General features: G+C 37.5%; 1 protein-coding gene across 2 annotated transcripts; it reads left to right on the top strand.

The window, feature by feature from the left end:
- The first annotated feature begins 12,048 nt into the window (after positions 1-12,048).
- On the top strand, positions 12,049-19,432 carry LOC121727829. 2 transcript variants are annotated; one of them, XM_042115857.1, is made up of 6 exons: positions 12,049-12,183; positions 13,087-13,211; positions 15,044-15,201; positions 15,294-15,297; positions 18,491-18,579; positions 19,063-19,432. In XM_042115857.1, the coding sequence occupies exons 1-6, from the start codon at positions 12,074-12,076 to the stop codon at positions 19,243-19,245; spliced, it is 669 nt and encodes a 222-aa protein (XP_041971791.1). In that variant the 5' UTR covers positions 12,049-12,073; the 3' UTR covers positions 19,246-19,432. The 2 variants fall into 2 exon arrangements, with proteins under 2 accessions (XP_041971791.1, XP_041971792.1); XM_042115858.1 differs by lacking the exon at positions 15,294-15,297 and having other exon boundaries at positions 15,044-15,202.
- The last annotated feature ends 1,133 nt before the right edge of the window (positions 19,433-20,565 follow it).

The following is a 20,565-nucleotide window of genomic DNA, read 5'->3' as shown; positions in this document are numbered from 1 at the left end:
GATAACTTTATCTGACAGATCATAGGATCTGTTCGTTAAACCAGGAAAAGAGTTATTAGACTACATGACGCCCAAGACGCTCCCAGGCAACGGATTTGCGCCAATATTCGTTTATCGCCAATAGTTGCGGGAACCGTACATTCTTCCAGGATGAAAAGTATCCTATGTCCTTTTTCGAGACTCAAAGTATCTCCATGCCAAATTTCAGCAAAATTGGAAACGCGGCGTGAAGAGGTACCAGATAGACAGACAGACAGAACCGACAGACACACTTTATACGTGGGAGAGCCATGCTTCGGCACGAATGGGCCGGCTCGACCGGATAAATACCACGTTCTCACGGAAAACCGGCGTGAAACAGCGCTTGCGCTGTGTTTCGCCGGGTGAGTGAGTTTACCGGGGGCCCAATCCCCTACCCTATTCCCTTTCCTACCCTCCCCTATTCCCTTCCCTTCCCTACCCTCCCCTATTACCCTATTCCCTCTTAAAAGGCCGGCAACGCACATGCAGCTCGTCTGATGCTGCGAGTGTCCATGGGCGACGGAAGTTGCTTTCCATCAGGTGACCCGTTTGCTCGTTTGCCTCCTTATTTCATAAAAAAAAACTCTTACATTTATATTATTATATAGTAGTAAAAAGTAGTTTAAGCAAAGTAGTATTTATTATAAAAAGTTAATATACCTTATACATGCTATCTATTTGTGTAATAGGTAAGTAGCTCCTACATTTCAGGGCCAAGATGCCTAATTAAAATACTTAAATAAATAAAGCACAGAAAGCTTTAGTCATATTTTGCTTTATTTACATTTAATAATTAGCTTTACATTAATTTACATATAAAAAAATATTACAGTATACACAAGCAACTAATTATAAAATTTTACGCTTCCCATATTAGGGATCAATTAAAGCTCTAATTACTAATTAGGTAATCATTGGTTAATTTGATATATTTACCTCGTAAACAAATAGAAACATACATTAATATGCACAAATTAACATCACAAACATTACATTCATATATTTTGTATGTAACATAATAATACTATTCCTATTTTTTTCACCGCTTGGTTGGTTTGAATTGAATTTGTAGAAAATTTTTCATACTATGTTACTTCACTCCACTTTATATATTCTATGTCTTTCATCAAAATCAGGACATTAGCTGCGAAGCCTATTAGATGAAAAATATCTTTAAATTACATAGCTTATATTAAAAAAAGTCCCATGTGCCCTATGTGATCACAGCCTTATCTGAACTAAATAGGGCACCTACACACGTTTTTCCACGACAGTGATAAAATTAATTACTCGTAAGTAGTACAACCTACCAGCTGCCTATTTACTGCCTACTTGCTGCCTAGTTGCTGCCTACTACTAATTATAGCGAATCCACTGAAAAGGATAATAGTATGTGTTAATAGGTTAAGTATTTCAGTGTGTGTTTCAGTTTACGTATATATTCTCCGTCTCTTATATTATTGCTAATTCATGTTACACTATTTATATTTTGTATTAATTCTATCTGAAAAGAGTGTCTCTTTTTAAATCAGTTGGACAAACTTCGAAACGGGCTGACATCGAAGTCTCAGTAATAGGGTCCCGCTTATACCCTTTGGTTTGTCCGTCTGTCTGTCTGTCTAGGGTTCCGTAACCCTAAAAATACAACAGTCGATTTTGGCTTCGCCGTAGTCAAGTGAAAATTAGGTGAAAGATAGATAGATATTGTAGACAGTAGACATCGCAATTAGCTATGTCCACACTGTGCACTTTCATCTTCCATTTTCGTCATCAACTTTCATATTGGCGCATTCAATAATTGAATGCGTCAAGGAACGCAACGCCAATATTGTCATTTTTGAAGTTTTGGATACGGTCAGAGAACATGCGTCGCGGGCATGCCTCACGTTCGCTGTTGACTGCGCTATAACGCATACCCTTGACTAACAGAAAAAGGCACAGTGTGGACAAAGCTATTGGCCCCTTCAGTTTCGTCGGGCCGCGGGCGCTCTCAAAATTATGCGTTTCCTAATACTTTAATTGTTTCTGAGGTTTATTTATTCATTAGTGCAGCTTTTGAGCTTACGACAAATACGTATAATGCGCCGCCGCACATGCGTCTATCGTACGAAGCTTCGTGCTATGAGACGATACCATTGGACGATACACGCAGATCGTCCAATGGTATCGTTTTAAGCATGAAGCACTACGCATATGCGGCTGCAGCATTAGCAAACTACATAGATGACACCCGCCCAAAACCAAAAATTTCACAGAAGCCGTCCATTTTCCAGATAAAAACTAACCTATGCACTTTGACCTTTCCTAGGGCTCAAAATATTTCCTCCATGCTAAATTTTATTAAAATCGGTTTACATTTTTAAGCGTGAAGAGGTGATAAACAACCAGACACACTTTCGCATTTAAAATACAAGTATGGATTAACATATTAACTATCGAATAGATAAACTCCAGTCAAAATCACCGTCAAAGAGTGATCTGTGCCATATCCGTTTGTTATGTACAGCATCACCCGGATACATTACGATAAAAGCACAAGGTCCGGAACTATAAATACTCCATTTCCGGAATCGAACCGAGACTGTTTGATGTCACACACAAAGTAGCTCATGCTTAGGGGTAATTCATGTGTGACATCACGGCGCAAGGGGCACTTCAATAGTGGCGTAAAGACTTCTGAATGGCTGAAGGTATTATTTGGTTCAAAAAGTATTTGTTATTTCTACGTGACAAAATATTAACATGAGATCACAAAATGATGGGTATGTTCTAAAATTTAACCCAGTTAATAACATTCAATATTCATGTATGTTATGTCTTTGATGAAATGTCATTATAATATGTCACATCTGTCTCAATAGTGTTAGTACATTTTAGTTACATGTAATGTACTATCAGAGAAATTGATTCCAAGGCAAATGGGGGACTACCTACGTAGTTTGATCGCGTTATGTCAAAGCCAGCCGACAGACAATTATTAACTAATTAAATTGACATGATCCGACCAAATGACGTGGGTCTGTCAACTGCCTAGGAATCAATTTCCTCGATAGTACAATATTAATATTACGTCGATACATGTAACATGACGTCATGAGCCCTGGTAAACTGGTTTAAATTTCAGAACAATATTTTCATACTTTATGCCATTTAAAAATTATGTTCATCGTCTTTTATTGGCCTACTCTGCCCTAAATCTAAGGGCTCTACACATTTGATAGGCCGAGAGCCGTCTCGCACTCTACACGATAGGTATAGCATGGCTCTAATATGGGCCCATATACCAGTATGAGACTAATTTAGTTCTATTCACTTCCTTGAATAGCGCGCGATCTATTGTGGGCACCACATTGTCCCGGACAAAGGTATCCATTATACATTAAAGTAAAGATACACGTAGGGCGTAGGCCCCTAAAGGGTTCAGTGACGTCATCGAAAGCTTGCTAGAAACTATTTTTGAGAGTGCTTACCTACGTCATACTTTTTGAAGGACCGACATAATCTGGCATGATTGTAATTTTATTTTATTCCTGGCTGACTTTTTGTACGCGTTGCATTATAATAATTATACCTATGTTATTGCAATCAGTATGTTGTCATTTTGTTAACCACTTTTAATACCCTTATATAATATATTAACTAGGGGCTTTGCTTGTAGTAAAAAAATATAGTACTTAAATCCTACTATTATAAAATCCAAACAAACTTTCGTTGTTTGGATGTATGGATGTATGGATGTGTGGATGTGTGGATGTGTGGATGTATGGATGTTTGTTACTCTTTCACGCAAAAACTACTGAATGGATTTTAATGAAGCTTTACAATAATATAGCTTATACATCAGAATAACACATAGGCTCCAATTTTAACCGACTTTCAAAATGGGGGAGGTGTTATGTTCGTTTTCTTATGTTCAACGATTACTCCGCCGTTTGTTAACCGATTTTCAAAATTTTTCTTTTGGTATATAGGGTTGATACCCTAATATTTTTATATAATTCCCAATTTGGTATTATATTCACAAAAGTGGTGATCTGATGAAGGATCCAGAAGTAATCGAGGGAACTCCTCTAAACTTATATGGAAACATGTGGTGACTTCGGTTTCGTGAGAAGTATTCTAAGAATATGCTACCAACAAGTAAGATTTTGCACCGAGATATACCTGGTATACCGTGGTTCGGAAGGTGCTGAGAGAACTCCTGACTCTTTATAGATTTCCCTGTTTGGGAGTTTCGGCGTGTTTTAAAAACAGAAAGCATATGCTACTATGCAAATTACATTCAACATCATCACCATCATCATCATCACCATCATCATCATCATCATCACTACCATATTATACCATTTCATAGTCTTTTAGATCAAGACTCGAGTTTGTCAAGCGATAATTAAAAAAAATCTATACCTACCTAATATTATAAACCTGAAGAGTATGTTTGCTTGAACGCGTCAATCTCAGGAATTACAGGTCCGATTTAAAAACTTATCTCAGTGTTAGATAGATCATTTACTTATTGAGTAAGACTATAGGCTATATTATATTATCACGCTAAGACTAATACGACCGAAGAAACTCAGGAAAATGTGGGAAAAACGGGGGAAATATTTTTTATGAGAAAATGTACGGTTTCTGTAAAATTCCTAATTTACGCGGGCGAAGCCGCGCGGGACATCTAATATGACATAATATCCCTAAATATTTAGCAATATATTAACAGTATAGCTACTGTGACGCTCGCCGCGTTCTTGATAGGGCGAAAATGTATGAAGAAATTTGAGAGCGTTTCTTATTTTTCTTATAAATATAAATGTTATTTATTTTTATATAAAATATTTAGCTATTCGTACAGGGGACTAAATAAGCAACATTTTTTTTGTATATTTATTTTCCTTCGTTCAGTGTATTTAGCTACCTATAATGGTACCTAATCAAACCCATTTTTAACCCCCGACAAAAAAAGAGGGGTGTTATAAGTTTGACGTGTCTGTCTGTCGGTCTGTCTGTCTGTCTGTCTGTCTGTGGCATCGTAGCATCCAAACGGGTGGACCGATTTTGATCTAGTTTTTTTTGTTTGAAAGCTGACTTCATTGAGAGTGTTCTTAGCTATAGTTCATCATCATCAGCCTGCTCCATGCTGAAAAATCGCGGTTCATCTGGTTCGTGAAGGGCCGATTAGCAACTTGCAGTCGTTTGGTGGGCTTTATTGCATTCTAGTTCGTGACATTTATGAATATTTACATATTAATGGAAAGTTGACCTGGTGCTGCAACATCACCTGGTAATTAATAGTGGAGGTTTCATGTTTGGAGTCATATTGACGGCCTCATCCAAAAGGACATTCGTAGATGGTACTCATTGGGAATTGGGATATAATATGATCCTGTTGATAGGAATTATTCTGCACTATAACCAACATAAGTTTAAAAAGCAGGAAATAAAATTAAATTAAGAAATTTAAAAAAAACCCCCGCCAAACAACTTTAAAAAGTAATGAATTAATATATTTTACTGACTTTAAGTTTAAATAATTCCTAAGTGTAAAGTGATATTTTAGTCCATAATTGTTGTCACGGTGTGTCGGGGGACCGCCAACAGTGTATTTTGCATTTTGTATCGCCATGTCACTGATTGTCTCGATTTGGTTCGCTAAAAACTGACCCCTAAACGATAATGTTATGTGAAATCAAACATCTACATTAGCGGTCCCCCGACACACCTTGACAACAATTATGGACTAAAATATCACTTTACACTTAGGAATTATTTAAACTTAAGGTCAGTAAATAAAATATATTATTTCAATACTTTCTAAAGTTGTTTGGGGGGGTTATTTTAAATTTCTTAATTTTATTTTATTTTTAATCTTTTGCGATAATTGTTATGGTTAAAACGTATTTATGTGAAAATTTTGTATGCGGCTATAAAATGTTTATAGTGTAGACATGGAGATGAATATATTATCTTTCATTTGAAACCAAAATATCCTCGCAGTGTGACTCCTAATTCTTTAAAATGAAAATCGCTGATATTTGTGAAAAAATGTGATAGCGTCCTTAAAAGTCAAAGCCTTTATTATTATTAAACGCAAGGTCTTTCGTTGTAGTCAAAGTAATTCGACCGCACATGAAACCACTCGAGCTGCGAGCACTTCAGTAACTTGAACGCCCAAAGTCAGAACCAATGGAGCCTAACTTAAGAGGTTACTACTTGCCAGTGGCCGCTGAAAGCTGAAAATCCATAATGGTAAATTAAACGATTTAGTTTGGGATCTTCCACAAATTACGCAATCCCTTGCGTAATTTGCAGCCCGGTTTCTGAGTTGTCAAGTAATTTTTTGAAGCAGTTGGCTCCCAAAGTCATAATTTTCATCTGGCATAATATGAAAGACGAGCGTGAGTGTGAAGAGAGAAGGACGATGTTTGAGTTTTCGCTTTATTCGTCCTCATCCTTTTAAGGTCACACCAAAATCTGTGATTGGTCCAAATTTTGACAGCCAACCAATCACAGAGCCTGAAACGTTCCTTGAGGCCGAGGCGCTTCTTAAGTACTGACCAAAAATACGGGCCTAAACCCAGCGATGCATAGTAGTAACAACAAATTGAAACGTCAACCGACATCACGCTATTTGACATTTTTTATTTCGCTTTCATGCATCGCCAATTCGCCAATTCGCGTATCGTTTCGTTTCGTATCGGCTCCGTTCACACCAAACTGTCAGTCGTCGAAAGTGAGCCATACGCAGTAATTTATGGTATTTCTATAAGCTTTTATTTAACTTGCTCTGTATGTATGTAAGTATGTATGTTCGGGTGAAATCTTGGAACTCAATTTTGGAGTAGATATATTTAACCGATCGAGCTGAAAATTTGCAGGCACGTTTAGTTTAGATGACAATACATATTGTATGTGACATCACTCTAAATCCAATATGGCCGACCATCCAAGATGGCGAAATAGTTATTTTCTATGCAGTTCTACAATATGGATATTAAATGAAAGGGCTTTTTGAGAGTAACTCGAAAACTAATGTAATGTCATACTACATCCAATATGGCGGCTCATCCAAGATAGAGGTATAGTTATTTTTAATGCACTTCTGCAATATGGGCATCAAATGAAAGGGTTCATTGAGAGTAACTTGGAAACGAATGTAATGTTATTCTACATCCAATATGGCGTCTCATTCAAGGTAGGGGGATATAGTTATTTTTAATGCACTTCTGCAATATGGGTATCAAATGAAAGGGCTCATCGAGAGTAACTTGAAAACAAATGTAATGTCATACTACATCCAATATGGCGGCTCATCTAAGATGGGGGAATATAGTTATTTTTAAAGCACTTCTGCAATATGGGTATCAAACAAAAAAGCTTATTGAGAGTAAATTGAAAAGTCATGTCGTATGCTGTCGTGCCGTGTCGTGTCGTAACTCGTATCGTGTCGTATAGTAACATGACGTGACGTAACGTGACGTGTCGTGTCGTGTCGTGTCGTGTCGTGTCGTGTCGTGTCGTGTCGTGTCTTGTTATGTCAAGTCAAAATCAGTCGGGCATTAGAAAATGCCTGGTTGAATCCGTTCATTTTTGTTAAGTGATAAGTATTTAATTTTTTTGTCGTAAAATTAAGTACGATTTCTTAAAGACTTAAATTAAGTTAATCAGATTTTAACAAATTCTTGAAACAAAATGTAACAATACCAATCATAATAGCAACCGCACCATCTGGTGTGATTCATAAAACCAGACTTGTAGGCGGGACTTGTCATCCCTACCAGCCTCTACTTTCATAGAGGCTGGTAGGGAACTGGGGGGAACTCTATATAAAGTCGACATCGCATTCAAACGGCACTCTTCGTTCGGATCTCTTGGCTAGTAGAACCTATGCCGGAAAATTGATTGAAGTGCTTGAGTATATTATAAATTATATTGTGGAATGTAAAATAAAAGTGGATTGAAAAATATATCTTGTTTAACTCGATTTTACAAAAACAAACTACAATCAAGCAGACTTAAGAAATCTAGGCAGAGATTTAACTAAAAAACAAAAAATAAATTATAAGCAAAAAACTTTTTGAAAAAAAGCTTTTATTTAAATAGTTAAAGAAAATAAATTTCCCCTTAAAAATTCTAACTATTAAGTTATAACCTCAATATATTATACAATTTGCATTATTAAAAAAGCTTGTCGCGAGACTTAACAATCTGTCAACATTTAATTACTTTAATAAAATAAAAAATGTAATATCAGTTTACTCAGTTAAATTAGCGCTTTACTAGTTTATTTATATTAACAAATCACGCGACAAGCTTTTATAATAAATAATAATGCAAATTGTATAATATATTGAGGTTATAACTTAATAGTTAGAATTTTTAAGGGGAAATTTATTTTCTTTTTTTTTTTAAGTATTTATAAATTTTATAAAAGCTTTTTTTCAAAAAGTTTTTTGCTTATAATTTATTCGTTCACACCTGACCGACAATAATTATTATAAATAACCACAACTCCGTTGCGCTAAATTCGTGTATTGCCGAGATCCGTATATTGTTCTGGGATAAAAAGTATCATAGTCCTCTCTCAACAGATTTCCATACCCAGCAAAATCTGTTCAGCGGTTTGGGCGTGCAGTGATAACAGGCAGACAGACGGTCAGACAGACACACTTTTGCATTTATAATTTTAGTATGGATTAGTATTAGTAAGTATATTAAATTTATTAAGGCTTAAGCTACTGAGCTAGTGACTCACAGTCAGCAGCTGACAGTCAGTTCAACGTGTGAACACAGGCTTACGAGTCACAAGTAGGTACTACATACTACATAGCCAGAGTAGACAGAATGATAGAGTATACCGACTTAGAACTGATGTTGAAATTTTTAAATTTGACGTATTATGACGAATATCGTCGCTAGGGTTGTTAACTTGTTATCTACGAATTTAAAACTATGACATATTCGCTGGACGTGTTCCTCTTTGGTCGTATTGTTGTTTGTGTTTTGGCACATGCGATTAAAATTGTCAGAATCCAATTTTGAAATCTTTGTTTTAAATATTTAAAAATAAATTATATCAGCCAGCGCGAGGCACATTCCGTTCATAATCCTAGTGAAACCCGACGAATTTGACAGATATTGAAACCTGTCCGTCTCTTTGCAGTCGAACTACTGGTCGTTATGTCTATTGTGACATAGCCGTAGGCAGTAAAACGTCAGTTGTAACTCGTAAACGACTTTATAAAAGTGTCGTAAACGCGCAGATATTTATACTCTCGTCATCTGCCGACTCCCACGAAGGAACTTCACTGATGGCGCTAAAATTGCCCCAACTGGGGGGTATTTTCTGTCACATTACGCAACCGAAATCCTTTTATCTTATATCTTTAAACGAGCAATTCTTGTAAACAGGGTGTAACAAAAATAAGTGATAATACTTTAAGGTATGTACATGTTCCTTGTAGTGAGTTCACTGTGAAAGTAGCAGCGCTGAAAGACCAAATTTTTTTTCACTTTTGTATGGCCAAGGGCCCGAGCGTCACGAGTTTCCCCATACAAAAGTGAAAAAAAAAATTTGGTCTTTCAGCGCTGCTACTTTCACAGTGAACTCACTACAAGGAACATGTACACACCCTAAAGTATTATCACTAATTTATGTTACACCCTGTATAAATATATAATTGTAATCTCGGAATCGACTCCAACGATTTTCATGAAATTTAGTATATAGGGGGTTTCGGGGGCGATAAATCGATCTAGCTAGGAATCATTTTTAGAAAATGTAATTTTATTCGTGTTTTACGGAATACCGAGCAAAGCTCGGTCAAATAGCTAGTACTAATATAAGGCGAAAGTGTGTCTGAATGTCTATCTGTTTGTTAGCTTCTCACGCCTTAAGCTTAACCACTGAACCGATTTTGATGTTTGTTAAAAATAATATAGACATTGCGAGTCCCGGCAAAATAGGTCTGGAAATCGGCAAAAATCTATTTTACATGCCGGATATAACGTTGTAGGCTAATGACCTGCATGATATTATTATATTTGTCATAGAAGCATGGTAGAAGATAGGTCGAAATAGTAGGTAAATACGATATTTCAATAAATAATTATTTCTGGTTTTTTTTTAATAAAATAGGCGTTAAATTTAATTACCTGATATATTCTGTGGAAGTGCTATAAAGGTGACGCCTTTAAAAACCAAAATGGCAACCGCAAAACCAACGCAATCTGTCACGTGCCCCTAATTATACCGAATTTAATTTAACAAAATAAGGACATTAATAAAGACCTCGGCGTTTGTGAATCTTTAAATGCGGCCCTGTTTTTACGTTTGGGGATGTGGAGAATGTTCATTATTCACTTTAGGTTGGAGTCCGGCCCACATTAATATTATTAATGTTTGAAATCCTGGCTCTAATGGACTTTTTATGATGGACGGCTGTGTTCAGTCGCCTTGCCTGTTATACTTTTCATCTGGAGTCGTGTATCACGCGTTTCCCGTAGTCCCTTTCACCTTTAGGAACAGGAACACCGTTGAGGTTAGTCTCGGGTGCGGATCTTACGTCCACCCCGGGGAGTTCCACATACCTCGGTGGTCCTCTCCACGCCCCGGGGATCATAAACGCCCCAAACGCAAAAAAGGTATACTTTCCAATGCTGAAACTTTTTAATCGGGACTTAACGCGACTTATTTAAGTATGTACTCGTAGTAGCATTACTACTTAAATAAGTCGCGTTAAGTCCCGATTAAAAAGTTTTATTATAATTCAACGCGAATGTTTAAAATGTTAACTTTCCAATGCTGACAAGTGACAACTGTCCAGTTATACGTGATCCTGTACTGTCCAAATATGCGGCGAAGCAGATTGCTTTAGCAGGAATTAGCACGGTTAGGTATCTTGCGACAGTAATGCAACAAGCGTTTGACAGCAGAAGTTGCAGAATACGTGGGAAAGCCATGCTTTGGTACGAATTAGCCGGCTTGACCGGAGAAATACCACGTTCTCACAGAAAACCGGCGTGAAACAGCGCTTGCGCTGTGTTTCGCCGAGTGAGTGAGTTTACCGGAGGCCCAATCCCCTACCCTATTCCCTTCCCTACCCTCCCCTATTCCCTTCCCTACCCTCCCCTATTCCCTTCCCTTCCCTTTCCATCCCTACCCTCCCCTATTCCCTTCCCTACCCTCCCCTATTCCCTTCCCTTCCCTTTCCATCCCTACCCTCCCCTATTACCCTATTCCCTGTTAAAAGGCCGGCAAGGCACCTGCAGCTCTTCTGATGCTGCGAGTGTCCATGGGCGACGACAGTTGCTTTACATCAGGTGACCCGTTTGCTCATTTGCCCTCTTATTTCATAATTATTTTTTTTTGTATTGCAAACAAATGGCAAAAATTCGTTATTTTTATAGATAAAAGTATTAGATAGTATACTTAGTAGGGACGTCAACATAATCCAGCCGAGGGGGGGCAGCTGCCCCCCCCCCCCCCCCCCTCGGTACGCTCATGACGGCAGATATAGTGAAATTTTCAGTCAGTAAAGGTGGCTTTCGGATCTTTGCCGCGAGCGACCGCGACCGGTGAAAATTCAAATAAAATGCTACTTTATGATATAGAATATAAGTGTCATTTTTTACTGACAAGCCACCTTAACGCCTGTTTACCAGTTGTATAGATGTCGCAAATCGTAACTTGCAAGTCGCAAGAAACGTTGCCATGCCGGTCGGAGTAATGAGTGATCAGTGGTCAACACCAGAATCCAGATATACACACGGGAAACGGGAATGCACAAAACGAGTGGACATGAAGGTTTTTGAGACAAAATGCTCTTTGCTTGTTTTATTATTTTAAAAATATTATCATACGTAATATTTTTTTTTAATAATAAAATATAGATGCAAGTCTATTTATAACAATGGATGCAAGCGTTTTGCCACTCACTTATCTCCAACAACAAGAAGACGAAGTACTGCGGGTAGTTGAAAATATTTTTATTTTCTGTCAATGTAAAACAAGACAATAGTTGCTAGATCGTTTTCAATAAAACACTGCGCTAATATGTTTTACAATTCGGAGTTGATGACAAACGGTGTTTTGAGAGACGCGTGGCTGACAGGGAACCATCAGGAGAGCAGAGTGGAAGGTGCGACAAATATAGCACATATTTGGTATGTAATTTCAACATTTTGTGCAATATGCTACAACTCCCAAGCGGCCGCGATAGCAATAGATAAGCTAATTGTATTTAGTTTTTCCACGATCGAAGGATTAAAGTAAGCAAATGCTTTATCTTTTCAAGGAAAGATCAGAGCAACAACGAAGAATATCTGATTGATTTCAAGCTTTATGATCGAATCTACGAACAATAATCTGCACTCAGAGATTACCATCAAAAATATTATGAAAAAGTTAAGTACTTACTTAACTTTTTTGGTAATACGCATGCAGTGTATTTTGTCGTTCTTTCTAGATTATCTTTACATAAAGGTCTGAATAGTGTTTGGTTGATAAAGGTGATACATTTATAGTAATATTGTAGATATATGTCTGTCTGCCTGTTACCTTTTCACGCCTAAACCGCTTTTTTAAAATGAAATAAGGGGGCAAACGAGCAAACTGATCACCTGATGAAAAGCAACTTCCATCGCCCATGGACACTCGCAGCATCAGAAGAGCTGCAGGTGCGTTGCCGGCCCTTTAAGAGGGAATAGGGTAATAGGGGAGGGAAGGGAAAGGAAGGGAAGGGAATAGGGGAGGGTAGGGAAGGAATGGGGTAGGGAATTGGGCCTCCGGTATACTCACACACTTGGCGTGAAACAGCGCAAGCGCTGTTTCACGCCAGTTTTCTGTGAGAACGTGGAGCCGGCCCGTTCGTGCCGAAGCATGGCTCTCCCACGTAACCGCTGAACCGATTTGCTGAAATTTGGTATGAATATACTTAAGGAAAGGGAAAGGGGGAAAGGACATAAGATCATTTTCATTCCGCAAAAATGAACGATTCACAACAAATTTTGGTGCAACTGATTCGCGGGCGTTAAATAAAATTAACTTACATTCTCTTTCTTTTCCAGTAATGAAGTGAGTGCTCGTCTCTGCTACAAGTCCGCCCGGCACCGTCTGTCGCTGCGGTCCTCTGCCGTGCTGCTCAGCGGCACCGCCAGGATCTACAAGCACGAGCTGGATGCACTTTACCAAGGTACTATTGAGTTGAAGAAATTGATTCATAGGCAGTTGACCAACATCATTTTGTCGGATTATGTCAATTCAATGTTAGTTGTGGCTGTCTGTCAGCTGGATTTTATATAACGCCACCAAATCACATAGGTCCGCCATTTGCGAATCAAGTTCTCTGATAGTACATAATATACAATGCAGCAGCCATTCTCAAAGAGTAATCCGTGGCGCCCTGGGGCATAGGGCCCTGGCCCCTGGAGCTCCGCAACGGCCTTGTAGAGGCTCCGCGAGCGATACGTAAATTAAATTGTTTTTAGAAAATCAGAGACCACGACACCATTCATTGAAAGACAAAACTTTCGCTTTTTTGGGGGTTCATCAAAAATGTTATTTCTTAAAAGGCTTCCACTACAGAATACATAACTAGGTAGACATAACTTTAGTTATCAGACTTTTGGTCATTGCAACTTTGTAATGTCTCCCGTTTTTTATGGAACGGGAAATTTCAATACAGAATACATCCTACTCCTATTTTCTTCTGATTCTTTTATTTGTGGGTCTCAAGAGGTCTCAAGACAGCTTTAGCATGTCCCTCGAGCGCCCTGAGATCATATTATTAAAGAGTTATACCAGAGATACAGTAAAAAAGGAACATTGACTTGATTTTCGATAGTACCTAGTCATGTTACTTTAGTAAAGTACGATAGATCTAGAGCATTGATCCCCAAAGTGGTCCAGGTGGACCCTCAGAGTTCCACGGGAGCCCGACAAGGGTCTACGTTTGCGTGGAAGAAAAATGGGGGTCCACGAGTCGCTAACGGGGGCCTATGAAAATTAGGTGACCCGACTTGACTTCTCTTATGACTATAGGCAAACAATATTATATAAGCAGTTTTAATATTACAGAGCGAGGAGATTTACCGTAAAAATTGTGGTAATTTTTGTGTAAGTATGGGAACCCCTGCTCTAGAGTCTAGTAAGATCTAGATATACATAGTATAATATTATGTCACTACAGGCACTAACTAGGCAGGTAACTTGTAATCCTATTGTGTACAAACTTGCTACTAATTCGGCGAAGCTCCTTCGCTAATCGAATTAAAATTTAATCTTATCGGGATTTAGTTCAAACTGTCAATGCTTCTAGGGCTTTACTATCGATCGTTTCGATCTATCGTGACTTTCAAAATCAATATTTTCAAATTAAGCTAAATGCAATGTTAATCAATTAAAAATACTAAAGCCTCCTATCAATTAACACACATGCGTCAAACTACGCTAGTACTATATTTCCTACGTGATCCTCTGGCCGTGTAGTAGCGTAGTTTGACTGAAAAGTGAAACAGTAATAAAAAACAAATTCGTTATGTCATTATGTATGTGAGATATGCCTGCAGGCATCTTCGAAGTGGCAACGCGTTGCTACCGTAAACTTCTAATCTAGTTACGTTAGTAACATAGAATATCATTGATAAAAAACCTCACTTTGCTGTTTGTAGAACTATCTACTTACAGTTTTATTCAATACTAGATGACATCCGCAACGCCGCTGCGAAGAAATTCCTTTATCGCGCTGAAACCGTATATTTTGCCGCCACAAAAACTATTTTGTGTCCTTTCTTGTCTCCCAAATTATGTATCTCCGTACCAAATTTCATTTTCAGTCTCTCAAAAGTCAAATTATCTCCATACCTACCCACCTAAACTGTTTCAACGTGAAGACAGAAGAGGTAATAGACAAACAGACACACGCATTTCTAATAATTAGAAGTAAGAGGCAGATCGATAGACAGTGACACGTTCGCTTTTTTAATATAAGTTCCTTCCGTTAATAAGTGACCCTCATCACTGCAGATTGCGTGGAGCTGGACAGATCGATGATCAGTCGTCGTGTCAGCCGCGAGGTCAGCAGCCAGGTCAGCCCCGGCGTCAGCCAGGTCAGCAGCTCTAGTGACAGCCGGCTGATCAGCTGCGACGGCAAGGAGAATGTCGAGCCGATGACAGCAGACGAAAGTAGGTTAATGTTATATAGTCAGGACAATGGGGATTGTCCATTTTTTTTAATTTTGCTCATTACAAAAACATTTCGAGGAATAAGGTCAGTGATCGTTTTTCTGTATATAAACGAAAAAATACCCATTAGTTACTTATATTTTTGAACAAATACGTTTAACCTTTGTTTGATCTTCAATGGCGTTAAATTAGCAATAAATTCGACCAACTTTACGTTTCGAAGTTTTGGTAAGCTTCTCGTATCAGCTTTCACATAATGAGAAATTGCATTTGATGAACCAGCCATTAAAAACAGGACTGAAAGGAAATTTAAAACATAATATGCAGAGGTCAATAATTATTGGCGGCCGATTAGACGTCAGAGCGAAACTTTAAAAATTTATTGAGAAAAAACTAGCCAATGAATTTCAAAATTATTTAATTTATATTCTTAAAATACCCTATTTTAACGAAAAAAAAATAAAAAAGTACATGTGTTTTTTTTTGGACAATGCTCATTTAAGGTGGCACCAGCGGTCATTGACCTTTTTAGTCTAGGAGTAGGGCCTGGAGCTATGTGAAAAATACTCGCATTGCGTTCTGTTTTAACTTAATAATAAAATTGAATTCTTGTAAAGAAACAGACTATTATAATAAATTGGATGCTATTAAGCATTGGTGTGTCATCCCACATAGGATTTTGAGTAATCGGTGTTTTAAGTTTTTTTGGAATAATCTTTATTTTCTGCTTATTTTAAGCAAAAAAATGTTATTGTGCGGTAATATCTTTTTTTTTTTGTTGAAATGCGTAGATTATGATTATGAAAAACATTTTAATTTTACATTCAGTTTTAAGAGAAAACGTATAAAAATGGTTAATGCAATATTGCTATAGGGCTTATTACATAGCGTTAATGTCCTTTGTGCTATTTCACATAAATGCAAAATTCTGATTTGTTCTTTCAATACAACTTTAAGTGCTTTAATTTTAACAAAAAGGTATAAAATTGTTACACCTGTTTGTTGTACCTTGTCACACCCAAACCGCTGAACCGATTCTTCTGAAATTTGGTATGGAGATACTTTGAGTCCCGGGAAAGGACATAGGGTCCTTTTTATTAAAAAAAGTGTACGGTTCCTAGGCATTAAATAGAAATGATTTCAGCTTATACCGCTATCGGCTACGTGGATTTCGATGATATTTGGTATACAGATACGTTATGTATCGGGAAAGGACATAGGATACTTACATCCGGGAAAAAGGTACGGTACCCGTGTGATAAACAAAAATGATTTGCGCCTAAACCACTGAACCGATTTTGATGAAAATTGGTGTGCACATACTTTGACTCTCGTGAAAGGACATAAGATAATTAGTGTCTTGAAAAATGTACGGTTACCGCGTTATAAAATTTCCTACTTTGCGCCTAAGCCGCTGAACAGATTTTGATGAAACTTGGTATGGAGATACTTTGAGTCCCGGAAAAGGCCATAGATCCTTTTTGTCTCGGAAAAATGTACGGGTCCCAGGCGTTAAATAAAATTATTTCTGCTTATACCGCTACATGGATTTTGATGATATTTGGTATGCAGATACGTTTTGTATCGGAAAAGGACAGAGAGTTCCCGCTTCTTCTTCCCTTCCCGCGCTTCCAGCAGAGTGCTCTTATGTATCGCGCGTGTGTATTTGGGCACTATAAAATTACTCCTGCGTAACTGGCCTGGTTTCATTGAAACCAGAGTGCCATTGTGTATTGCGCACACACTTGGGCACTTTGATATTATTCCTGCGTAACTGGCCTGGTTTTATTGAAACCGGCCACCGCCCCGAAATCGGTGTGGTAGTTATTTTATTTATTATAATTACCAGCATTGGACATTGGGCATAATTATTGAAATACTCGTTAGTCTAATTAAATTATTAATCTAATTGCAAACTAAAATAATTAGAATACATTTTATACATATTATTATTATTCAACTTACGGGTAATTTCAGATGCACAATTACTTCATCAATCTGATTAATTTGTAATCTGATTAAAATTACTAATTACTTTTTGCCCAACTCTGCACGTGATAAACCAATTATTTCTACATTAACTAAATTTAATCAAAATCGGTTCAGCAGCTTAAACGCAAATTAATAAAGTTTATTGCGTGAAAACATTTTCCATGATAAAAAATATTATCCTATGTCCTTCTCCAAAACCTTACGTAATATCCACATGTACTCAATATCGATATCTTATGCCAAATTCATTGTTGTTGCGGTAACCGTACATTTTCCGGGACAAAAAGTATCTAATGTCATTTTAATTGATTCAAAGTATCCGCATACAAAATTTTATCAAAATCGGTTCAGCGGTTTAAGCGCCAATCATTTTAGAAACATAGTACATAAATGCTGTATACAAAACCTCAGAGGAATAAGCATTAACCATTTTTGTACTCTAGAATATGCTACAGTGGGTTTTCAAAAAAATGGATTTCACTGTCGTAAACCTTATGTTATAAAGAACAAAACTGCATTATTAACTCAAAACCCGATTTTATGTGGGATGAAACACCAATGCTTAACAGCAGCCATATTTTCATCGGAAAACGTCTTGGTTAGGTACCTCTTCGTATGATAATCTCCAACTATAAATGAGTTTGAAGTGATATAATTCATGCTGTGTTCACATCGTGTATACAAAAATACGATATCACCCTGACTAGAAACACATCTGTCACTTCTTTTGTCAATCGCGGTTTGTTAAATTACAAGTTTTTTTTGTCAGGGATTCAATGACCGCCACCGGCGCCACGCTACAGACAGAATTCCGCAATTTGAGAATAGGACGTATAAAGATATTGTTTAGGGCAAAAGGTCAAAGGTCCGATGAAAATATAATGTGGCACTTGATGAAAACGTTAACGCGCGGAAACCGTACATTTCTCCAGGATAAAAAATATCATATGTCGTTTCTCGGAATTCAAAGATAATCCTCATTTCCATGGGCGTACCCAGGTTCTGGGCCAGGCGGGGGCAAATTACCCAGGTTCTGGGCCAGGGGATTGGGGGAGGGTGGGGGGGGAAATCAGATTTTTCATTAGGTAGGTGTTTATAAAGAATAAAAAATTAATAATTTTTAGTTGTAAAAATATTGTATCAATGCAAACAAATGGCAAAAATTCGTTTTCTTAATTTTTAATTTTTATAGATAAGTACTAGATTATTTACTTAGTAGGGACGTCAACATGATCCAGTGGGGGCAGCTGCCCCCCCCCCCCCCCCCTAATTAATTTTATTTTGTTTATTTTTTAGATCAAGATAATACAACGGTGGAGACTGACAGCAAAAAAATCAGCTCAATATCCAGCAATCACTCAAATGGAGGAGTTCGCACCAAGAGGGTGAGTAGTCCTTAAAATAGCATATTATATTATGGTACGGTCGGCGTAGGCCATACTAAGACCATGGTATAAAATAATAATAATTATCTTTGCTCGGTTTTAGTTCCATAGACTGTGGTTTTAGTATGAAAATTGCCGAATCACAGAATTTTGGCTCTTCTTTAATTATTTTTTCGACATTCAGATTTTTGCAAGATAATTGCATTTCATTCATAGGCAAATGACGAAAGCGTTATATGGATTTTGGTTAGACTATGTCAAGCCCAGTCAGCTCAGCTCAGCTCAGCTTAGATCATTACTATCGTTGACTTGACATAACCCGACCAAATAATGCAGGTCCACTAACATGAACCAATTGTTTGATATGAAAATGAAAATATTTTAAGACGTTTAAAAATTAACACTTTTATAACGTCTACATGTGCATGAGGCCCACTTTATTGAATAACATCCTTGTGCTCATCAATGTAAACAAATTTTCAGAGATCCAGAATATCTAGAAGTGCGAAGGGCACTCAGACGACAATGTACATCAGGCCAGGAGGCATCGACCCTGGCCTACCGGTCGGCGTGACCACGGTCTACGACGGCGAGTCCAGGGTTCCCGTAGGCGTTTTATGCTACAACATCAACCCAGATATCAGGAGACTGTATAGAAGAATGTAGAAGGAATTATACGCGTGTTTTCCTATCATGCGTATCATCGCCCGCACACGGCCCAGCCCTTTAGCCAAGATGTTTTCTTTATCGCTTATCTAAAGAATCGCCGATCAAAATGTATGGAATTGACATAAGCATTCGGTAATATGAAGTAAAAGTTCGACTCGTCTAATGTCAATTCCATACAATTTGATCTATGATTCTATAAAGAAGCGAAAAAGAAAAAGTCGTGACTAGGGGCTCTGGTCTGCATGCTAGTTGCCCACATCCTTAATCATTTCATAGATGCTTTTCATAGATGTTGTCCCCGCATGCGGACCGGATGCGCGCGCGGCTGACAACATGCAAGAAAAACAAATGGGTGCTAAGTTGCCAGACTCAGCTGTGGTATTGTTGATAGCTATTTGAATCGATTTAATTTTATCTTATATATTTAAACGAGCAATTCTTGTATATAAATATATAATTGGAATCTCGGAATCGGCTCCAACGATTTTCATGAAATTTAGTATTCGGGTTTCGGGGGTGATAAATCGATTTAGCTAGGAATAATTTTCAGAAAATGTCTTATTCGTTTTTTATCGATAATCGATAAACAGAAAAATATGACTCTTCCTGACATCTATTGGCGAATAATAATACTATTTTGTCAGCAACTATTTTTTTTAACGACCAGCAGATGGCGTTATTAAGTAACACGAAGTCAATGAGTGTTGCTATACCGAGCAAAGCTCGGTCATCCAGGTACTTTTAATTATATAAACTACGCTACACCATACCTGCCACCAGATCGCAAGCAATTCGAGATGGATGCGTAAAAATCGAGCCTTTAAATAAAAAAAAAAGAATAGCACGGTGCAGGTCGTAATTTTTTTTATAATGCCGCGCAGTTTTTCATTTCAGTACGATTATAATATAATTATTATTAAACATCTCTCGGCCGCACTCAGATACATTTAATGATGATTAAACTTGAATTTAATTCGAGTTTGACAGATACTATATAAAATATGTCAAAAGTTTTTATTCGTCTCTGAGTGCGGCAGAGAGGTGTGATCATGGTGTGATCGTAAATAGTGAGGATTTATGCTTTAAAGCTGTGATTACAATATCTTTTAAAAAAGTAGATTTGAATTGAATGGCCCAAATTTTTAGGTTCGTTTGATTTGAACTTTTATCAAACTTTGATGAATAAAAAAATATTGTAAAGCGTTACATTTTTTGCATACAAAACCCGAAAATTGTGAAAAACCGATTTTACTGAATATCAATGCTTACAATAACTGAATTTTCGTATTGTATGGTCGTCGTATAGGTTGAGATTGA

This window comes from Aricia agestis, chromosome 6, assembly GCF_905147365.1.
Source record: "Aricia agestis chromosome 6, ilAriAges1.1, whole genome shotgun sequence".
Classification (NCBI taxonomy): domain Eukaryota; kingdom Metazoa; phylum Arthropoda; class Insecta; order Lepidoptera; family Lycaenidae; genus Aricia; species Aricia agestis.
The sequence above is the reverse complement of the archived record's forward strand: the minus strand, read 5'-3'. Positions and strand labels throughout refer to the sequence as shown.

What these genes read in the sequence shown, in the direction of transcription:
- LOC121727829 (XM_042115857.1), top strand. Translation starts at nt 12,074, where the DNA reads ATGTTTTACAATTCGGAGTTGATGACAAACGGTGTTTTGAGAGACGCG. An exon ending in ACAAATATAGCACATATTTG is followed by an intron (nt 12,184 to 13,086) that starts GTATGTAATTTC and finishes TTTCTTTTCCAG; the next exon opens with TAATGAAGTGAGTGCTCGTC. An exon ending in GCTGGATGCACTTTACCAAG is followed by an intron (nt 13,212 to 15,043) that starts GTACTATTGAGT and finishes TCATCACTGCAG; the next exon opens with ATTGCGTGGAGCTGGACAGA.